The sequence below is a fragment of the Candoia aspera genome, chromosome 7 (assembly GCF_035149785.1).
Source record: "Candoia aspera isolate rCanAsp1 chromosome 7, rCanAsp1.hap2, whole genome shotgun sequence".
Taxonomy (NCBI): domain Eukaryota; kingdom Metazoa; phylum Chordata; class Lepidosauria; order Squamata; family Boidae; genus Candoia; species Candoia aspera.
The window spans coordinates 1,174,001-1,195,469 of record NC_086159.1 but is presented as its reverse complement, the minus strand read 5'-3'; the positions used below and the strand labels follow the sequence as shown (position 1 = coordinate 1,195,469).

The window sequence follows — 21,469 nt, the reverse complement described above, 5'->3', positions numbered from 1 at the left end:
TTTGGACCTGCCCCCCAGCATCCTTTAAGGGACTTGAGGTGGACGCGTTGAGCCAACTGGGGGGAAGTGCTGGACAGCAGATGCTTGGGAGCCCGGCCGCCACCTCTCATGTGAACAGGGGCTTCTGCCCCAAAGCTGGAGCTGCCCAAATCCTGCCTTCCCCTCCCCATAAGCCTTCATGGCTGCAAGGAGACAACCTCAGTGATGGGGGCTTGAGAAGGTGTCTCCGATGGTCCTCTATAGGCAGTCCTCGACTTACAACCACAGTTGGGACCAGAATTTCCATCGTTAAGTTGTTGTGGTCATAAGTCGAATTACCACATGATCAGACCTGATTTTACGAACATTTTTACAGCGGTCATTAAGCAAATCACAGGTCATTAAGCAAATCACCACAGCCATTAAGCAAATCCAGCTTCCCCAAGGCGTGTTTTTTGCCAGAAAATGCAAAAAAGTTGCAAAACATGACCACGGGACACTGCAACCAGTCATAAACATGAGTTGGTTGTCAAGTGCCCGAAATGCGATCATGTGACTTCGGGGTGGCGGGGGGGGGGGTGGCACAATGTTTTGTGATGCTTGGAAGTGCTTTACAGGCCGTAAAGCACCTGTTCCGAGGCCATCATAACTTTGGACCATCGTTAAACGAACGGTCATAAGTCGGGGACTACCTGCAGTTCCCTAGAACTTTCCCAGGACTCTGTTCTTTAGGGTGCATAGTGTAGCAAAGGAGCTCCTGTTTTCAGTGGTATGAGGCTGGCCATGCACAGTATGGATGGGAGCGTTACTGGGAGGTGAATATCAGTCTGAGAACCTATTCTTAAGAACCCTCTTTTATTTACTCCATCGCCAGTTCTAGCCATTTTGCCCACAGACACCGTGCTCCTTTCCATAAAGATGATGCTTTCGCATTGAGTTAAAGTTGCAGAAATTATCAGGAAAAAAAAAAAGCCTTGCGGATGTGTCATTCAGCAGGAATGCAAGGCACGTTTTGGACTATTACTTGCCTAGATATGCTGAACATTCTGGTCCTGGAGAGCTGATTAAACTCCTTTTATTAAAGGAGTTCATTAATGTCACAGGGCTTTTCATAATCAATTTTCTATCAGATTCTGGGTTGGCTTTCCACAAAGATGTTTTTATTTTTATTTTACTTTAATTTTAATCCCACCTTTATTATTTCTATAAATAACTCAAGGTGGCGAGCATACCTCATACTCCTTCTTCCTCCTCTTTTCCCCACAACAACAACCCTGTGAGGTGGGTTGGGCTGAGAGAGAGGGACTGGCCCAAGGTAACCCAGCCAGCTTTCATGCCTGAAGCAGGACTAGAACTCTCCATCTCCTGGCTTCTAACCTGTTGCCTTAACCACTAGACCAAACTGCCCGCAAGAGCTATTTAAAGGTTGGTGCACCAAATGGTCAGAACAGCCTTGAGGAGAAAACACAGTTCCAATCTGGTGGGCCATAAAGCCGGAGAGGCCCCGTCTCTTGCCTTGGCCGGTGCAGAGGGACCCCATCTCTCCCCCGTGGTCTTCTCGGTGGTCTTCTGGGGCCTGGCCGCCTCCCATTCGAGGTGGCCCCACTGTCACTCAGAGGGCAGTGCTGCTGGTAAAAACAGGGCATGGGGGTCCCTCTGAGCAGGGGAGGGTCAAAGTCTCCAAGGGGATTTTTTTATCTGATTACGTTTTGGTCTCAGATTTTTATATATGCCATTTGTGGGCTAAACTCACTCGGGATGACCCACCCAGGGAGCTTCTGTCTCCAGCAAGACCCCCACTTGCCCAACTGTTAGGAGCGTGGTCCTCCATTGGGCCTTCGGCAGGGGGTCAGGGCAGTGTGGTGCCCAGCGCTGGGCAGGGGGGTTCCTGTGTCGAGTCCTTGCCTAGCCCAGAGTGGACTTAGGCAAGTCACCCGCTCCAAGCCCGCCCCGCCCCGCCCTTGAGACTGCCTGGACAATTCCCTGCAGTTTTCTTGGCAACGTTTTCGGAAGTGGTTTGCCCTTTTCTTCTTCCTGGGGCTGAGAGGGAGGGCCTGGCCCATGGTCACCCAGCTGGCTTCGGGCCTGAGGCAGGATTAGAACTCACATTTCTAGTGAATGGTCCCCATTTCTAGCCAGGGGCCTTAACCCTGACACCAAACCGGCTCTCATAAAAGGATTACCGCTCCCCAGATTAGTAGTGCGGACTACAATTTCCATGCAGGCTGGGGGTTCTAGGAGCTATGGTCCCATCTGGGAGGGGGAACTGCACTTTGCAGTCTGTATTACAGGTTGTCCTCGCTTAACAACTACAATTGGGGCCGGCAACTTGGTCTTTAAGTGAAATGGTCACAAGTGAAATCACACTTATGCTCATTCTTCAGCTTTCCATTGCTTCACAGACCTGCAAAGGTTGTCAGCGTGAGGGCTGGTTGCAAAGTTACTTTTTCATCACCATCGTAACTGTGAGCAGTCACTAAACCAGGCAGTCGCTGAATGAGGACTACCTGTAGTTACTCTTCATAAGCAGCTTGCTGAAGTGAGGTTTGGTACTGTATGGTTCAGCCTGTGTGGGAACCCAGTCACTGTCTTGGCAGATCATGTGAATGTTGCGCTATAGTGGGGTTTACTTGCTTGGGCGTGAGGTGTTTTCCAAAGCCAGGTTGTGGGTTCAGCCTGTTGTGTGAAGCCAGACCGAGGGCTCCGTTTGCTGGAGGATACATAACCGGCCCTTGTTTCTGAGGTCTTAGAACCAGTGGTGTTCAGCAGCTCTTCACAAATGGATACCCTGCAGATGGGTGGGACTACAGTGCCCATAGTTCCCAGCCAGCAAGGCCACTGGCGTGACGGGAGCAGTAGCCCAGCAGGCAACGAGGCTGACGTCCATGGTCCAGAGGCATTCCCCCTCCCAACTCAGAGATGGCAGCCTTCGTGTGTCAGGGCATTGGTGAGGTGGCAGCGGGTGGGCGGGCAGGCAGGGATCAAAGAGATGCCCGCTTGCTTGCTGTGGGACCTCGCTGCATTGGCAGTGTGCCAAGAGGCTCTCTCCTGGCAGCAGGAGGCCCAGGGGAGTCTGGGACAGAGCCCTGCAGAAATACCGCCTCCTCCCAGGGAGTCCGGCCTTGGCACACTGGCAGGAACGCCCGGCTCCCTTCGGGGCTTCCCTCTCAGCTGGCAGGCCGGGGATGGAGCAAGCAAGGGACAGCTTGAGGCCTTTCTTGCAAGAAGAGCAGAAATTTCATCATAGTTTGAAGGGGGAGACCTCAGCCCCCGCCACGGCCTTCTCTTCTCCCCCCCGCTCTGTCCTCTGCTCCTTTCTTTTAAAAAGCGGGTCTCTGCCCCTTCCCGCTTCTTCTGAAGATGGTTGGACTTCCTTGCCCTTCTTGCAGTCAGGGGCAACGGGCTGCAGGGTTTTGCATTGCCAGCCAGGCAGCCAAGTGCTCAACTCCGTGCCACCCCCCACCCCCACCCCCTTCACCAGCACAACTGTCCGGAGCAAGGGAGCCCCACCCAGACGCTCAGCCATTGAGGTGACTGGCCTGAAGCTCCCCAAAGAGAGGCTGGCTCCCCCTGCAGAAAGCGGGGGTCTCAGGGAGCCCAGTCTCCTAAGCCCAGGAAGGATGGGATCTGCCTGGCCAGTTGTCTGAGGCCTCTCTCCTTCAGTCAGGCCTGTAAACGAATGCACCATTTTTTCCTGATCCAGTGGATTCATTGCATTGTCTCCTCCTCCTCCTCTTCCTCCTTCCAAAAATGGTGCTCAAATTGGTTAGCAATAATATAAAAATTAAAAGCACATTCAGGAAAGCAGCAGTTGCAAAGCCCAGCTCAGCAGTCATGCCAGTTGCTAAACCACCTGGTGCCCGCCGCTGCCCAAGAAACCCTCCTTTGGATCCCATTCAGCAGACTTGTGATGGTGGAAGGGCCTCCTGTCCCCCATCTGATGGAAGCTTTAAAAAACCGCTTTTGCCCTGAACAGCAAGAGGGGAGGAATGCTGGCCAAGAGGAGACTCAGAGGGGCATCAAGCCTCACCCCCACCCAAACAGGCAGAGAGACCAGAGGGGGCATTTTCCTGTGCCAGACAACCAAAGGCAGACCAGAGGGTTGTTCAGCTTTCTTTGCAAGGTGGCCCGTGGTCAGTCTGTCTGCAAAGAACAAGAATGGGAGAGGCCTTAGTGTGAAGCACCAGCCCTACAGACTGAACAGCACAAGAAGGAACACCCTGAATATTTTTTAAAAAATGAGTGGAAATTCATGTGCCAATTCCAGCTGGTGGATTTTTTTAATTTATGAAAAAATGTCAGATTGGAAAAGGCATTCCGAAAGTGGCAGGAAAGCGCCGTGGATTTTCAAGATCCTCAGCTTCCTCAACAGTATCAGGCTGCACCATTCTGAGGCAGTGGAAGGTCTCCAACACTTTTCAAAGGCAGCCCCTCTGCTGTCACTACATTGGGGCCTTTTCCCTTTTGGATTCCTGCATCCTCTTCTTCTTTGTTAAACCACACAGAAATCCAAGCCAACTGGCAATGCCACACTACTGCAGAATTCATCCACAAGGCTCTTTGAAAATGAGAGGAATGCCCCAGATTTAAAATCACATTGCTTGATTTGAGGCCGTGGAGTCCTCTCCATGCTCAGCACAAGAAGCCAAATTGAAGTATCTCAGAGAAATGGCTGTCCACCCTCCACCTGAGCACTTCCAGTGAAAGAAAGCCAGTCTCTTTTCTGGACCATGGGGCATTTGAAATCAAGATATATTGTATCTACAGCATTCCCACAATCTACTGGGAAGTTAACAAATGCAAATAATGAGATGATATTTTGTATTTGCTGCATTGTTTTCAAAGCTCTTACAAACTCTTTGTGATCTGAACTGGAATTTTCCTGGGTTTTGAATTTAGCCTGACTATCAACCATTCCTTTGGTGCCCTGGGGTGCAATTCCTGCAGTCCAGGGGATTTAAAAGTATTCAAAGTTAGGAGAGGTTCCTTGGCTGCCTCAGGAGTCCATCCTGCCCCTTCATCCCGCCCTTCACGATTTCCTAGGACATCTTAGCTTTGCCCCACTATTGCATGAGCAAAGACTGCCAGTGCAGTCCTTAAAAGAAGGAGGTGAAAACAAGTCAAAACATTTGATTGCCAACCAAAGAAGAGAAGAGTGGGAGGCCTTGTTCTCTGCCTCCATGGGTTAGACCCTAATCTCAGGCAGACAGTGTTCTTTGTCTGCCTAGAAGCACTGTGTTCCTCTTTCCCAGTTTTCTGCAGGGCAGATTAAGTTCTGCCTACAGGCCATTCAAGTGGATTCTGAACTAAAAATCCTCCACCCTGTTAGATGATGCCTTGAATAAAGTTCCACTTTTTAAATTCTAACATTAACATTGTGGAATTCTCATACAAATGTGGGACACAAAATTAGTTAAATGTATCTGTTGTAGCTGCAGTTATTGTCAGGCGGAATGAGTGTGGCCTCCAAGTGGCAAGGCTGGAATGTCCGGAAGCCCTCCCTCTTCCCTTCTTCCTTCTCTCAGTCCCTCCACCCCTCCTTCCCTTTTCCCTCTCCTTCCTTCCTTCCTTCCTTCCTTCCTTCCTTCCTTCCTTCCTTCCTTCCTTCCTTCCTTCCTTCCTTCCTTTCCTTCCTCTTTCTCCTTCCCTCCTTCCCTCCATCCCTCTGTCCCTCCTTCCCTCTGTCCCTCCCTCCCTCCCTCCTTCCTTCCTTCTTCCTTCCTTCTTCCTTCCTTCCTTCCTTCCTTCCTTCCTTCCTTCCTTCCCTCCCTCCCTCCCTCCCTCCCTCCCTCCCTCCCTCCCTCCCTCCCTTGGATGTGCCAGGAGGTGAGTTAGGAAGAAACAGGGCTGTGAGTGATTGATGTTTTCCAACTCTACTGTGTTTGATAATACTTGCAGCCCTGTTGGAGAATTAAAGTGTGCAGCAAACTACAGCATGACGTGGAGGTTGAATTCCTTGGCAACCTGCTGCCTGCAGTATTTAGAAGGAAGAGATGCTACGAACTGTTTCTATGGAGGCTGAGTTTTGAGCCAGTCCCCAAAGCAGCAAAGTGCACAGTGAACAGGAGGCAGGCGGAAGGGAACGTTGTGCACCCTGAATCCACTACCAAGAATAACTAAGAGCAATTTCTAGCCCGTTGTGAAGCTGGGATTCAAATGGCATGGATGATCTTGGCACCCCAGTGGGGTTTTTGGAGACTGGCGGCCGCTCCTTCAGCACTCTGTTTTTGATCTTTCCTCCCTAGGGAGACCAGCTGAATCCCCTGGCCCCCTGGCAAAGAGCAGGAGGGCGGCTCTGCTCAGGGCCTCTTCTGGCCATTCTGCCCATCAGAGCTCTGACTTTCACTGTCTCGGTCTTCATGTCTCCAAAGGGATCAGGGTCCCCATCCACCAGGAGAAATGTTGAAGGCTCTTCAGTTGACTCCATGCAGACTCGGGGCAGGATCTCCACTTGACTGGCCTGGCAAGAGGAATACAGGTGGTGGGCAGCCTCTCCCCAGCCCTCTCCCGCCTGGTTGTAGCAGCCCAGGAGCAGCCACGGCAGCAGAGTGCCACCCCCTTCCCTCCAAGGGCAGCTAACCTGCTCATTATTCTTCCTTTGGGAGTGGAATCCAGCAAGACCCTGACTGCTGGACCTGCATTGTCCACGAAAGGCTTAAGGAAGAACAATAGCAGGGAACTGCCCGGCGGTGGCCTCCTCTCCCGCTCAGCCCCTGGGGCGCTGGTCTCACTCTCCCTGGTGCAGCTGGCACATTCCTGTCTGCAGCTTCCCCAGCCGTGTTTTACCTGGAGCCCCGTTAGGAAGCCTGAAGTCTGCCATCCTTCCACCTGCTGGGCACTAAGAACCAACGCTCTTCTCCCTGGCCCCAGATCAGGGGAATGGGGACTTTGCTCTCATGCCTTCATGCCCTGGGGGAAGCACTTTCGTGGCTTGGTCCCACTTTAGATGCAGCCCTTCCTCCCCCTTGGGTTGGAAAGTGTTCTTTCCCTCATACAACAACCCTGTGAGGCTGGCCACTGCCTCCCCTTTTTCAGCAGATGCTCAAAAGAGAACCCTCCGCTGAGCCAGATGCAGAGGCCTACAGGGGACTCCCATGGTGCTCCTTGGCTGCCTGGGCTGCCGGTTTTCTGCTTCAAAGAAGCTTGTGGGCTTCCTTGGCCACAGCTGAGCCATCCTTTCCAATAAGAAAGAGAAGGAGGGGCGAGGGCCTCCTGTGTGGCTGCTCAGCTGAGCCCCACTCAATGGATTTGTCTGCCAGGCTGGTCCTAACTTTCCAAGCTGGGACAGAAAGCTGGAAGGAAATGGCTAGAGCAGTTCACCTACAAGGAAGGAGGCCGAACTCTGAGGCTCCTTCTCTTAGACGGTTGGCCAGAAAGAGGATGCAGTACATCAAGGCGTGCATCCTGGAGGAAATGTGGGCAGAGGGAACCCGCCCTCAGCAGGCCGTCTAAACTCCTGATCCACAAGGGCTTCCTCCGGCGACTGTCCAGCTCCTCACAGGCGAGGCCTTTGGCTCCCGGGGGGGGGGTCTGTGGCCCCCTCCAGAAGGGCAGATTTTCATTGGTTGGTCGGGTAGACAATGCCCACAGGGGGCTTAAGCAAGGCCATAGTTGCCTGCCTGCTGGCCTGGGGAAAGCTGAGAGCAGAAGCGCCCTTCTCCCCTGCCCTAGAGGGGATTCCATTTAGGGTGCTGGATGGCCTCTTCCCCAGCCAAGGGACCAGAAGGATGAGATGCTTGCTCGGCCCCTGCCTGGTGTCGGCCGGAGAGCACTGAACTGCTCCACGTGGGCTCTATAAGCTGCTGTGGTTTGGCACATGCCCACCTTTCATTTCTGTAATTGCACAGAAGGTCAGCTAGTTGAAAGATATGTGCTACTCTATTTTCATCCCCTTTTGAAATTGGAGGGGGGGCAGAAACGCACCCCCCAGTCCACGGTTTCTGGGCCTGTGCTGAGCCGAAGCCAAACCACTTTGCTGAAGGGTCTGGTGTCTCCTTGGTGGAACTGCCAAAGGCCCAGGGCCAAGGGAGCCTTCGGGATCTCGGACAGACCTCGGACCCAGGAACCCCCGGGCAGGAAGGGGGAACTGTTGCTTCAGTGCTGGGTGAAAGCCTTCTGGGTCTGTCAAAGTTCCCAGGACACCCCCCCCCATCTTTTGGGCGGCCTTGCCTGAGGCGCACCTGTTGTCTCTTACTGCAGAAGGCGGTGGGGACTGCACTGGATGGTGCTTGAGCAGTGGATGATGGTTCTCTGGAAAAGCCTCCCCCTTCCTGGGTCTCCCCTGGTTCAGGAGACGGCAGGGAGGCAGGCCAGGGAACATGAGGATCCACGGGCCTGTCTCCTGCCTGCCATTCTGCCTCTGCATTCCTGAGCAAGGGATTCATTCCTGCGAGCACATCCTGTTTGTTCTGGCTGCTTCCCGCAGGAATGTCTCTCTTTCCCGGGACTTCTTTCATCGTTCGGTTGGCTCTGACTTTCTGCAGAGCCCCTTGCCTCTCCTATGGAACTTGCTGTGGTGCAACAGAGCGGAGGCATCCGAGAGAGCTGCCAAAATGGGATGCCTGGGTTGCCTGCAGCCGGCTCTGAGATGGCAGAAAACGCCAGAGCCGGAGGAGCCCTGCGGTGCCAGGCGCCTGGCTCCAGAGGCGCCAGAAGAGCCAGGCCCAGTCCTCATCTGTAGGGGATCCAGAAGGAAATCAGGCTGGAGGTGACCCAGCGTAATTTGGAAATAAGAGCCTCTTCAGGGGGCCAGTGTTTCCCAGGGCAGTTAACGAGTTTACAGATCACACACACACACAGCAACACACACACTTCCCTCCCCTGCCTACTTTTTCTCACATCCATCATGCCATTGCCCCCCTCTTTCTTCCTAAATGTGTTATTAGCAACCGGAGCTCCGGGTGCCTCGTGGATCCGTGGATTGGCCACCCCAGAGAGGCCAGATACTTTTTTGCCACCCTGGGAGGCTGGTGGGTGGAGGACGGGCAGGCCTTGCGACTCTTCTCCTTCCTCGGCCCCCGTCCCTTCCTCAGGCTAAGCAGAGGGAGGGGCTTTTCTAGCCACTCAGCCGCCCCTCCTGCTTTCCTGGAGAGCCTGGAGTCCTCCAGGTGGGGCCCGGCATTCACACCGAGCCACTCCGGTGAAGCAGCCCATGGAGCTGCCCGCTTCACCTGTTAGAAGCAGTTCCGACTCTAAAGGCTTTGCACACCGTGGCCCCTCTGGCTGGCAGCCTTGGAAGACGGTGCAAGGGGAACTGCTGGGTCTCCCCCACCGGGACCTCTCTTAAGGCCACACCAGGGGTGCAGACTAAGCAAAGTACAAATATGAGGGACAGACAGAAGAACCAAATTTAAATTTAAAAAACGAGAAGGTTATATAGGTAATGAAGTCATATGATTAAATAAGAAAACCTATTGCGGCATCTGTCAGTAGTCTGCACCAGCAATTTAGTTCTATTCGAGGCGGCGGGGGGGGGGCAGTGCATACATACATTCCAGCTCCTGCTGGTGTGGCCAGCAGCCAAGGATGCTGGGAATTGTAGTTCAGCAAAATCTAGAGGGACGCATCTGGGATTTATGGGTTCCCCATAGAGAAAAATATGGCAAACTCCCTTTTGTTTATATGCCTTTTTAACATGCTCAGTTCTCTCTTCCCTACCCTCTCATTTGCATTTGTTTATTTAAGAAAAGGCCCTGCCAACCCCCAACAGATCTCATTTCTATAAGAAGGGGTGCTTAGGGGGGCCTTTCCTTGCAGTGCAAAGGTTTGGATGGATTCACATTTTGGTGATCAATTATGTGAGGTTTGCACATAAATGAGCTCCTGCTATCCATATTTGTTGGCAGTTCAAAAGCTTTTTCAAGGGTGTCTGCAGGGTATGGTCAAAAAAAATCAAGATGGTAGACGCAACAGTGAAATACACATAAAAATCTGAGAGCTGCCATCTTGACCTTTTTGACCATACCCTGCAAACACCCCTGTTAAATATTGAAAAGGGAAAAGTCCATTTCTCCAGGTCTCTGCTAGCATTCAACCCACTTTGTGGACCTTAGCCTGCTTAGCACGACTCTTCTCCAGGGACCAGGAGGGCAATGAAATCTGTCCTACCCCTCTTGGCTGCTCAGCATGACTGACCTCTGGCTTATTTTTTTTCTTTATTTTCTTTTCTTTTCTTTTCTTTTATTTTCTTTTCTTATTTTATTTATTATTAAATTTATACACTGCCCATCTCACTATAAAAGTGACTCTGGGTGGCTTACAAATTTTACAAAAATATGCTTAAGCACATGTCCAAGGAGTCCTTGAGCAGGAGGGACCACGAGCCTGGGGAGCCACTGGTCCAGGTGGGAAGGAGACCCTGAACCTTTGGGGGAAGCCCGAGGCGTCTGGCCGCCCCTGCTCCTAAGCCTGGATCGTGGCTGGAGGTAGCCTGGACTGGCCTAGCTCCCTCTTGCTGGCCTTTTTCTGCCCCAGATTAGAAGTGGGTTTCAGGTCATACGAGGACACAGAATCGGTCCTCATGGTGAGTGCAGGTGATAGAAAACAGGATGGTGTGTGGGGGATGTGGGCACAAGTGTGTGCTAAGGCGAAGGGGTGCCAAAGCTAGATAGTATCCACAAGTTGGTCGGCATCGCTGCAGCCCAGAGCATAACTTCTGGCGCCTCTGAAGCCTATCCATAGGCTGCTGGTTCGCTGCCGTCTGCAGGACTGAAGGGACCTTCTGGGCCGTTGTCTAACAGCTGGCAGTCAGCTTCAGGGGAATGGAATGCACAGCTCCGTTCCAGAACATCTGGAGCTGCAGTGTGTAGAAGGAGAAAGGGCTTCCGCACAGCTGCCTCCTTTGTTTTTGCTGTTCCCTGGGTTCTTGTTTGGGCCCTGCAATTCTTCCGACATTGCTTCAGTAATGTGTGACCTGTCGGGTTCTGTGACGGTCACCTGGGGCTGAAGTCTAATGTTACATACAGGGAAGATCTTGGTTTGGGGAGCGTGCTGGCAGGGGAATTCTGGGAGTTGAAGCCCACACATCTGAAGGTTGCCCAGGTTGAGAGACGCTGCCCTGGAGGGATTCCTCAGAGGCTTTTGTGGCTAAGAGAGGCTGCTCCGGTCCTTGTTTTCCTTTGAGCTCCTGGACATCGTTTTGGCAGCAGCCGGTTCGGCGCCGGAGAAAACCACTTCCGCCCCCTCCCTTTCACCAGTGGCTCTGAACGGGAGAGGTGGCCTTCGGGGTGCCAGCTGCCGCCTATCTTGCGAACAGGGACGGGGAGGCAGCGCCGCCTTTGTTTGCCTGTCCGTGCACAGACGGGTCCTTGTCTGTGCTGGGAGAGGCGGCAGCGGGTGCGACCCGCATGGAAGATGCTGAGCCAGGCTGGGGCCCTGGGAGTCCTTAATGACGATCGCTGAGGGGCGTTGCCGCTTTGCAGCCAGAGCTCCATCCCAGACTTGCCTGGCGCTTCTCCGCCCGGCGCCACGCGCCGGGGACTGTTGAGGGGACCGGCATTCCTGCCCCGAGAATCTCTGCTCCCAGCCGATCTGAGCCGCCTTTGAACTCCTGCTGGGCTCCTTTTGGGAGCCTCCGGCAGCAGCGGCGGGAGGAGGGAACCGGCGAGGGGCCTCTGCTGTCTCCAGAATCACCTGGGAGAAGGGAGGAGGAGAACGAGGCCGCTCTGGCCCTCAGCAGCCAAATGTCGTCAGTCGCAGAAACGCAGATGGATCTGGTGGTCCGGGGTTCAAAGCCTCGTCTGGCTGTGGATTGGCTAGATGGCCTGGCATCAGCCTCTTTCCTTGGATTCCCTGCTAGGGAGGATATTGGTCTATTCTGAAAGGGTATTTTGGGAATAAATGAAATATGTGCTGATGCTGGTTAAACGGAGTTTAGAACACAGCTGCAGTTTCCCAAACCGAAAGAAGCAGACCAGAAGTAGGCTACAAAAAGGGTTCTCTTCCCAACCCTTGGCCACTTTACATTTTTGCAAATTTTGCAAATCGAATTGCTGCAGAGGAAAGAAGGTAGGCAGGCAGGAAGTGAGGCAGCAGGAGCCAAACGATCCGGAGGGGGATCCAGGGCATGGAATTCTAGGAGCTGGAGGGAAGAGCTGGAGGGTGGTCTTGAAGGGGGCCCGAGTGGGCGAGACGCACCAGTACCTACACAAGTGCTCTGAACCCAGAGCCTCCAGGTGTGAGGACTCTCCCTCTCTCATCACATCTACCAGGGCTGAATGTTGACCAACGGGCCATCTCCGCAGGCGGAGGCTCCACGCCATCAGCAAACAAGTGCGTGTCCCAAATGTTTGGCTTTGCACGCTCCCCATGTTCTGAATGTTCAATGTGGTTGTCTTTGAGCCTCTTTTTCCAGTGGATTGTTAACACTGAGGAGCTGGTGAGGGGGATTAGAGGCAGCTTCTGCTCTTCCATTGCCACCTGTTACCCCTGGTCTTAGGGCAGCCTTCCCTCCCTCCCTCCCACAGGGCCCCAAATAAGGGCCCCAACATGCCTGATGGGGCCAGGGAAAGACAAAGCATCCACATTCATGTAACACAGTGGGTTAGATTTCCGTGGCTTCTCTTGTTCTGTAGAAGCATCACGGGCTGGGTGGCAGCCACCGCTCTACTCCTCTGGGAACAGCTGGGGTCTTGGACCCCCAAGGCTGGGATTGGTCCAGCCTACAGCTTGATTGTTGACCTGTCTAGATGACTTGCTTTTGGCTCCTTGGATGGAAGGACCCCTCACTCGTCTCCCGCAGAAAGCAGCTCCCTGCAGTCCCAGGGTGTTTGGCCTTTAGAGGGTCTTGGCTTGAGATGCAGAGGCCCAAAGCCTCTGATGCACCAGAGAGGATGAGCTCCGGAGAGCAAGGGGTGGGTGCCAATACCAGGATCTTATCCTGGGATGTTGCCCTCTGGGTTGGGGCTGTTGCCTTGGCTGGGCCCACAGTCCTGGAGCAGCCAGGATCCTCTCCCCGTCCCTTGCAAAGCAGGGAGAAGGGACCTGGGACAGCTCATGCAGGAGGACGTTGAGCCTCTGCTACAGTCCCTGTTGCTTGCTGGGCCCTTCCTGTGAGCTGGTTGGACTGTCAGAGAGGGACTGCCCCGGCACCCCGTCAGAGTCCAGGCAGGCAAAATCCCTCTGCCACTCGCCAACGTGTCCCAGAGACTCAGGCAGCCAGTTGCCAGACTTGAGTCAGCCTGCCCAGTGGTGGGTACCCTTGTTGGGTGCCCATCTCCCTGGGTGGCCCGCCTGCAGTTGTGGCAGTCTTGGATGTCTGCATGGGATGCAGAGGGGCTTGGCTACAAGCTGGCAGGCATGTTGCAGCATTTATTTCTGAGGCAGACACGCTGACTAATATATTGTGAGATGGCACTTGGGCAGATCCTGCTCCTGCTAGCTTGGAGAACCAAGCGGTGGGGTGTGGGAGGAAGCAAGGTCAGGGTGCAGCTGGTTGGGCCCTGTGGCGAGGAAGGCTGGCAAATTCAACCCTCAGAACAGAGTGGCTTTCAGAGCAGAGAGAGGAAAACATGCCACCCAACCTGAGGGCATAACTTGCAGATCTGAAGGTTTGTCTGGACAGCCTTCCCCTGGAACCTGGGGGTTCCACATCTATTGGAATCTGTGCCCCATAAGTCCCAGCCAGTGTGGCCTCGAAGGGAGCTGCAATTCAGGAAATAAAAGCGTGCCTGGCCAATTGAAAATCAGTGTTTCCTCTCTCTCAGGCCATGATCTACTTCAAGTAGTTTGCTTCTGTCCCATCCAGGGGATGACAATCCTGGGAGCTCCCTGCCTGTGTAGCCCTTTGCAGTTGGTCTTGCAGTTCCCCTGGCCCAGTTTTCTCTCGAAAGCTTGGAAGTCGCCTCCTGTGTTCCTTTAGCCTTCTGAGCAGATGTGCCTGGGCTGAGCCCCAAGGCTGTTTCCCCACAAGTGAGAGTGACCAGGAACAGACCCCAGGCGCTGAGACACGCAGGACTCACCTAACCTGGTCTGGGGATTTTTAGGCCTGCACATTGCGCTGAAGCATAAACTTATCGAAAGGGCCAGGATCCCACAAGATGCTAAGCCACCAGCTCCCCTCCCCTCCCCCATTAAAACTAACCAAGACTGCAGCCATGAAGTCTTCAGCTGACCCACTTAAGGCTATTGTGGGAGCCCATCCAAGATGTGGCCTGGGGAGCCACACAGCTTAGTGAAGAAGCCCACGCAGCCTGGGACCTGCCCAGGTGATCTCCTAGCTTGACATGTAAAAGCTGCCCCCAAGAACTGTGTCCTCTGGGGAGAGTGGTAGGGGAGGCACCCAGCCCCATCTAGGCCCCAGAGTGGCAGGGAAAGGGGAGCTGGGCCTTAAGTCTCTTCTTCCAGAACCCATCAGCCACTGCCAAGAATGTTTGGCAGCTGCCTGGCACCTCCTTCGATGGACGTGGCCCTGGGCCTTGGAAGGAGGATGAAGGGCAGGACACACTGAAGGGCGCAGATGAGGGCCCCCATGCCCCAGGCTGCTCGGGAGACCTCCTCTGCTTCTCTGCCCACGGTGCTTCCTGCAAGAGGCAGCGAGAGAGCCTGTACCTCTCCCGGTGGCAGCCGGCAGGATGACGCAGGGACCAGGATGGGAAATACAAGGTGGCAGCCAGTCCTCCCTCCCTCCCTGTGGCTTTTGACACGATCAGAGAAATGGCATCAGCTTCTGCAAGATGCTGTTACTTGATCAGCCAGCTGCGTTCGTCCAACCCATCTATTTCTCTCACTTGGCACCCCTGGATCTGAGTGGCATAATGCCATGTTGCCCTGGGGGAGCCACTTCTTGAGGGCTGCATTCAGACAACACACTTAACCTGGCGACCACATCAATCCATCTTCTGAGCTCGCACAATGCACTGAACTTTAACGCAAAGTCCTGGGTTCAGGGGTGTCCAAGGAGTCTGGTCAAAAAAAGCCAAGATGGTGCGATCAGTTTTTTTTTCTTTTTCCTTTTTTCTTTTTGTGCATTGTATGTGTGATGAGGATAAAATACGGGCAGAGCTTTATTGCACCGTTGTGTCTGCCATCTTGATATTTTTGACCATCCTGTGGATTAGTACAGCCACACTGCCCCCCCAAATCATGACTCAGCAAGGTTCAAAGAATCCAGACAGAGCACACTGTGGAAACGCACCTGCTTGGAAGCCTCCCTAGAAGCTTTCTGGGCCCCAGATAATCCCATCTCAAGCTCAAATTGAGCGTTTCAAACTCAAAACAACTTAAAACACTGAAATTGACCTCAGAAGCCCTGCTGGGAGTTTGAACAGCTTCAGAATGGAAAGGTTATGCACCTCCTGCGGCAGAGACCTGCTTTTCGCCTCTTTGTCTGGCTCAGGACTTGGGCTGTGCTAAGCTGAGCTGAGCTGAACTGAGCTGAGCTGCAAGATTGAGAAAAGCAGAGGAGCAGCAAGGGGGGAAACACTGCACTGGATGTCCATGGAGCCCCACCCTGGAGACCCGGAGCCCTAGCTTTCCTCCAGCCCTCTCTGGGGACCAGTTTTCAGCTCATGGCTGCAGCCCCCCATGCTGTTTTCAGGGTCCAGGAGGCAGGGCCGCAACTAGGGGGGGCAACCAGGGCATGTGCCCCCGGCGCTGCACTGGTGGGGCACCAAAATGAGTGCTTGGGGGGGCACCAAAATGGGCATGGTATCCATGTTTGCCCCGGATGACACAGACCCTGGTTGCGGCCCTGCCAGGAGGCCCTGTGCAACCCCTGGCAAACTCAGCCCCTCCTTGCTTTGCCTGGAAATTGCCTTCTGCATACAAGTCAATGGCTCTCTAGGAAGGCACCTTTCAGAGTTTTGCACATCCTTCAGGATAAACGCATGCTTTGCGTCAGGGTCCCGTCAGGGGTGGGGGGGATGAATCTGAGCATTGAGATCGGAGATTTACAACCTCAGTCCCCGCCAGACCCACACAAGGGACCAAAGAAGACGATGGCTAATTCCCTGGAGAGAAGATATAGCAGCTCTATTTGATTGAGAGCCAGTCTGATGTGGTGGTTGAGGCTCCAGGCTAGAAACCGGCAGGCCGGGAGTTCCAGTCCCGCCTCAGGAACGAAGCCGGCTGGGTGACCATGGGCCGGTCCCTCTCTCCCAGCCCTGGGAAGGAGGCAATGGCAAGCCACTTCCCAAAATGTTGCCAAAAAACGGCAGGGACTTGTCCAGGCAGTCACCAAGAATCGGACATGACTGAAGAGATTTTTAAAAAATTATTAATGTAATATTAATTAAATGAAAGTTTGAATTAAGCTTGTAGCTTCTGTCCTGACTGCACCCACTTCTGGGGCTGGACTCAGGCACAGCAGGCAGACCCATTTTCCTGCCCAAGACGCTGCGTCCTCAGGGCAGTCCTTGCAGGAACAGGACCCGGGCGCTGGCAGGAGGGGGGTCTGGGCTGCTCAAGCAGGCCTGTGTCTGGCTGCCAGGACCAGCTCTTGATTGGCGTGTTTTCCTCCTGGTCTTGTGGCTGCAGGCAAATCTGAAGAAGTTTATGGACTATGTGCAGACTCTGAATGTGGAGAAGGTCAGCAGGCTGCTGGAGAAGGGACTGGACCCCAACTTCCACGACCCAGACACTGGAGGTGAGATGCGGATGGGGGCAAGGGCGCCACAGGACCCGGTTAGCCCTTCAGAAAGGAAATCATGAAACCAAGAGGCCAACCGGGTACCAGGTGCGAGGCGATTCAAAGATCTCCTGCAAAGCGGGGGGGGGGGGGGATCTAAAGTTTCTAGAGGTTGCCAGCTCTAAGAGATGCAGCAGCTCCACCAGCTTGTCTTTCGGTGGTTGAAGAGACCCTTCTTTGTCCCCCGAAGTGAGGGGTGGAGGGGGGAGTTGGATGGCAGAGTCGGGGAGGGGGTCACCCAGCCTTGCAGGGCTGTTTGGGAGGCAGCCCCAAAGGCCTGCTCTTGGACCCACGGCTTCTTCCACTGGGTGGGCCTGCTGGGGTGGGCTCGCTGTGATGGGTGGAGAGGTGATGGAGGAAGCCCAGTGGGAGGGGTCCCTTTTGGGGTCAGTGGGAGGCATGGCATTGGCTGGGTTCACACATTGCACAAAACTAAGGTGGCTTTTGGGATTTGGCTTAGTGTGATCAATTGTGGTTTATAAAGCACAGTGGTTAATATGGCTTAGCAGGCTGTGTGAATCCAGCCTGTTGTAGCTTATTCAGTAAATCATGGTTTAATAGTTTGTGGTTTAAAGTAATGAATTTAGCCAACAGCACAGTTCACGCAATGGTAAGCTCAAGCAGGCAGCCTATTTTGGACAGAAACCTTTGGGATTTTATCTGCATGTGGTGGACGCGCTCACAAATGGCAGCCCCAGTGGACATGGCCGTCGCACATCTCCCCTCAGCTAGGAACTGAACCAGCTGGCCAAGACGCTGCCTCCTGTTTCAGGAAGGCCTTGGGGGGCTTGAAAGGCATCTGGAATGTGTTCTTCTTGCGAAAGGACCCATTCAAACATCCGAGGAGCAGGGAGCCTGGTGGGCATCTAGGGAAAAGCCTTGGGGACTGCTGGACTGCCTGCCATTCCCCCTCCAAGCCAAAATGGGGGGGGGGGGTCCCTGCTTCGGATTTGTCATGTTGTCTGAAGCCAGCCAATCAAGCTTTGCACAATAAACCCACAGAGTCGAGGGATTGCATTGTCCCTTGGGGTGCAGAATCAATGAATACGTTTTCCCTGCTGATTATTGAAAGAACGCTTAGTCCTGGATGGCGCTGTTTTGTTGTATGTGTTGCCCATTGTTTTACCATTGGATTTTAAATTCATGTGACTAATCTGCAAAACAACCAAGTCTAGAATAAATCACAAAATCAGGAAAGGGAGGGCGGAGGAAGACTGGCTGCCTGGAATCCCTGCTGTGCCCCTAGTGAGAGGAGGACTCTGCAGTTGGGGCATCTGGGGGCAGAGGTGATGCTGGGGATACTGCTGGGGCAGGGCAGTGAATGCGCAGAGGCTCAGGACCCCTCCTCTGGCCCCCGACCCTTGGGGCTCTGGTCCCAAGAAGCCAGCTCAGAAAGGGGAGCCAGGGCACTCAAAGCTCGATCCATCTCTTCCCCAGTGGCTCCCGGCAGTGCCCAGGCTCTGCATAAGAAGAGACACCCAGCAGTCATGGTGTTGGGGTAGGGCATGATGGGGTAGAGCCAAAGCTGGGGGGAGGACCTGGCTGCGGCCCAAGGAGGGTGTCGTTTTGAAGGAAAAGAGCAGGGGGGAGTGCCAGGGAAATGGGGACCAGGAGGAGGGGAAGGGAGGCTCAGTGGAAGGGGGCAGAGGCAGAGGGGCACCAGGGGGCTTACGTGGCACTACCCAAGCCCATGAAATGCCTTGTGTGTCATTAAACGAGGGGCCAGTTCACCCCACAGCCCCATCTGGTATATTTGCAAAGCAGACCTTTTTTTAGATTTTTTTATCCTGCCTTTATTATTTTTACAAATAATTCAAGGCGGAGAAAATACCTAATACTCCTTCCTCCTCCTCTTTCCCCCATAACAACGACCCTGTGAGGTGAGTTGGGCTGAGAGAATGGGACTGGCCCAAGGGCACCCAGCCGGTATTCATGCCTAAGGCGGGACTAGAACTCTCAGTCTCCTGGATTCCAGCCTGTTGCCTGAACCACTAGACTTTTTTTTTTTTGCTTTCATGCAGACAGTAACTGATTACCAAGCTGCATGGTGCCAGAGATGTTAGTCCGTTGTTTGCCAGTAAACAAATAGGAGGAAAAAGGAAAGTGCAATACAGGTAGTCCTCGCTTAATGACCACAATTGGGATGGGAACTTTGGTTGCTAAGTGAAGCAGTCATTAAGCAAATCCGACCCAATTTTATGACCTTTTTTGCGGCGGTCATTAAGCAAATCACCATGGGCATCAAGCGAACCATGTGGTTGTTAAGCAAATCATGCGGTTCCCCATTGATTTTGCTTGCCAGAAGCCGGCTGGGAAGGTTGAAAATGATGATGACATGACCTCAGGACGCTGCAATGGTCATAAATGGGAACAGGTTGCCAAGCACCCAAATCGTGATCGTGTGTTGACGGGGACACTGTGATGGTCATAAGTGTGAGGACCAGCCATAAGTTGTTTTTTCCATCACCGTCGTAAGTCCAAACCATCTCTAAACCTGTACCATAGTTTTGAAAAAGGAAAGGCTTTTTGTTTTCTTGGAGAGGAGCTTCTGGGTCAGGGGTGTGGCCTCTTCACAGGGCAATCAAAGTGACAGAGCCTGGTGGATCCTTTGGAAGAGGGAAGAGGCTGTTGTAAACTTTGAGCAGCTTCTCCTGTCCCTTTTAAGGATGTGGGGCGGGGGGTTCATTTTGATTTTATTTCTTGGTTTCTTTGATTTATTCCTTGTATTTATCAGGAACACAGCCCTCTCTTGGTGGGGGGCACATCCCAGACTTGAGTTTTAGAACAAAGAGGGGTCCAACCCCACCGCCAAGCAGGAGCTTTGCTCTCCCGGAGATGTCGCTGCTGCGCACTTTGAGTCCATTTCAGCTTGTTCCGTGTTTTCTTTACTGGAACCTCAGAGAACTGTCTAAAACTATTGGCTTTCTACGATGACGGGAATCTCGTCCTTAGCTATCTTCCTCCAGAGCAGTGTTTCTCAACCTTGGCCACTTTAAGATGGCTGGCTGGGAAATTCTGGGCGTTGACGTCCGCCCATCTTGAAGCAGCCAAGGTTGAGAAACGCTGCTCCGGAGGTTGCTGACTGCTGGGTCATAAGAGCCGCCCCGTCGCTCTGGCACATGGGCCTTCTGCATTTCCTGAGATTTTGGAGGATGTGAGCGTTTTATGGGGGCTCGTGAAGATGGAGCCCACCAGAGGTTCTGGCCCACCTCCCTGCCACAGAGAGGCCCAAACCGGTCCAGGCTGGAGACCCTCCATGCAGCACCGTTGGACGCAGGAAAGGCTCGATCAGGCATTGGGCAGAAGGCTTGGAAAGGCAGAGGCCCCCGGGCCTTCCCCTCTTCCTTTGACAGGAGACCCAGACCCTGCCAGAGATCCCTGGGCTGTGTGTGGCCCCCAGAGAGCTTTGGGTGCATCCCCTGGGCCTCCAACATTACCAAATTGTAATGTTGGATGTGGCAGAAGGAGAAAATTATTGAATACACATCTGGTGATTGATCACTTAACTGTACTCAAATATAGATGAAATGAAATGAGATTTGGTTTGGGGCCTAGCCTGATGCACGACTTTTGGCCCACACACAGTGCTTAGAACCCAAGTCTGCTCACTGTCCTTGGTCTAGGGAAATCAGGCCAGATGCTCAACAATTCCAAAGATTTCAGACCCGCTTTCTCCAGGGTCAGGCTTCCCTTGGGCAGCTTGGCTCGAAATTGCAAAAACAGGTTTTCAAGGAGACCCTGAGAAGTAGATTGATTGCAGCAAAGTTAATGAAGCCCTTGTGGAGGAACTGCAGTGACTGCTGCGTCTCAAACACAAGCCCTGTTTATAGTGAAATCAAGGTTCAGAATCTTGCCCCCCTTCCTTCTGCCTGCACAGCGTAACAGGCTGGAGGGATCATTCCACCCATGGCTTACTGAATAAATCACAATAAATGGCTTACTGAATAAATCACAAGGACCTGGTTGGCTAGGTACGCACACACAGTAAGCCACAGACAAGCAGGTCACGCACCAGCTTCCCAGGTTGTGTGCCGCCAGCCAGTAACAACTCGGCCAGGCTTCGTCCTCTGCCAGGGCAGGAGGTTCTCAGGGAGCCCTTCAAAATGTCGACATGATGATTAATGTTGGACTCCAGCGCCAGGCTTTCCAGGACGCGCAGTCCTCCCAGGACGGCTCTTGAAAGGACAGTGGGTGTGCGTCCACGTGTGTCGAATGGAAAGAGGGTTGTGATGCTGTCCTAGGGTGCAAAACTGAGGGGCAGGACTCTGCCATTTCCAGCAGGCTGAGGGTGTGGGGAACCAAACTCCCAGGAGGGGCTTCAGGCCAAGGAGAGACCCCTGGGCTTTAGCCTGCTTTGAAATCACATCTTCCTGATCCTGGGTCTGGGAACCGTTCTGCTCTCTTCCTCCCTTTGTAGCACTCGGGATATTATTGCACACACTTCCGTTTCTGCAACAGGCTAGGCGGGGTGAATGGGGCTGAAAAGTTTGGTCTCCCATGTTGGCCAAACCCAGCCAAGTAGGGCGGCTTATCCTAGAATCATAGGGCTGGACGGGACCTGGAGGTCTCCTAGTCTAATCCTGTTCTCATCCACCACTCATGGATCCACCACTCACCCACCACTGAGGAAGGATAAAGTTGGGAATGTTTGTCTGGGGGGCAGCTGCTCCCCACACACACGTGGACGTGGCTCTCTCCGTTTGCAGTCTTCTGCCCTTGCCATCCGCAGACCAGTCCCTGCTGCTGGTAGTAAATGAAACGTTACATATGAGTGGGGTTGTTGACATGTGCTTTTTATGTTTTGTTTAATGCCTGCCTAAGAGGTCCACGTAGAGGACTCTGTGACTTGATTCCCAACTTGGGCTG

General features: G+C 53.4%; 1 protein-coding gene across 2 annotated transcripts in view; it reads left to right on the top strand.

Moving 5' to 3' along the window:
* The window catches only part of SHANK3 (SH3 and multiple ankyrin repeat domains 3), a 262,450-nt gene that overhangs the window by 59,781 nt on the left and 181,200 nt on the right, over positions 1 to 21,469 (top strand). For both annotated transcript variants that reach the window (XM_063309491.1, XM_063309492.1), the window contains exon 4: positions 16,453 to 16,561. In XM_063309491.1, the coding sequence (XP_063165561.1) occupies positions 16,453 to 16,561 (109 nt within the window). The remainder of the gene's footprint in view (positions 1 to 16,452; positions 16,562 to 21,469) is intronic.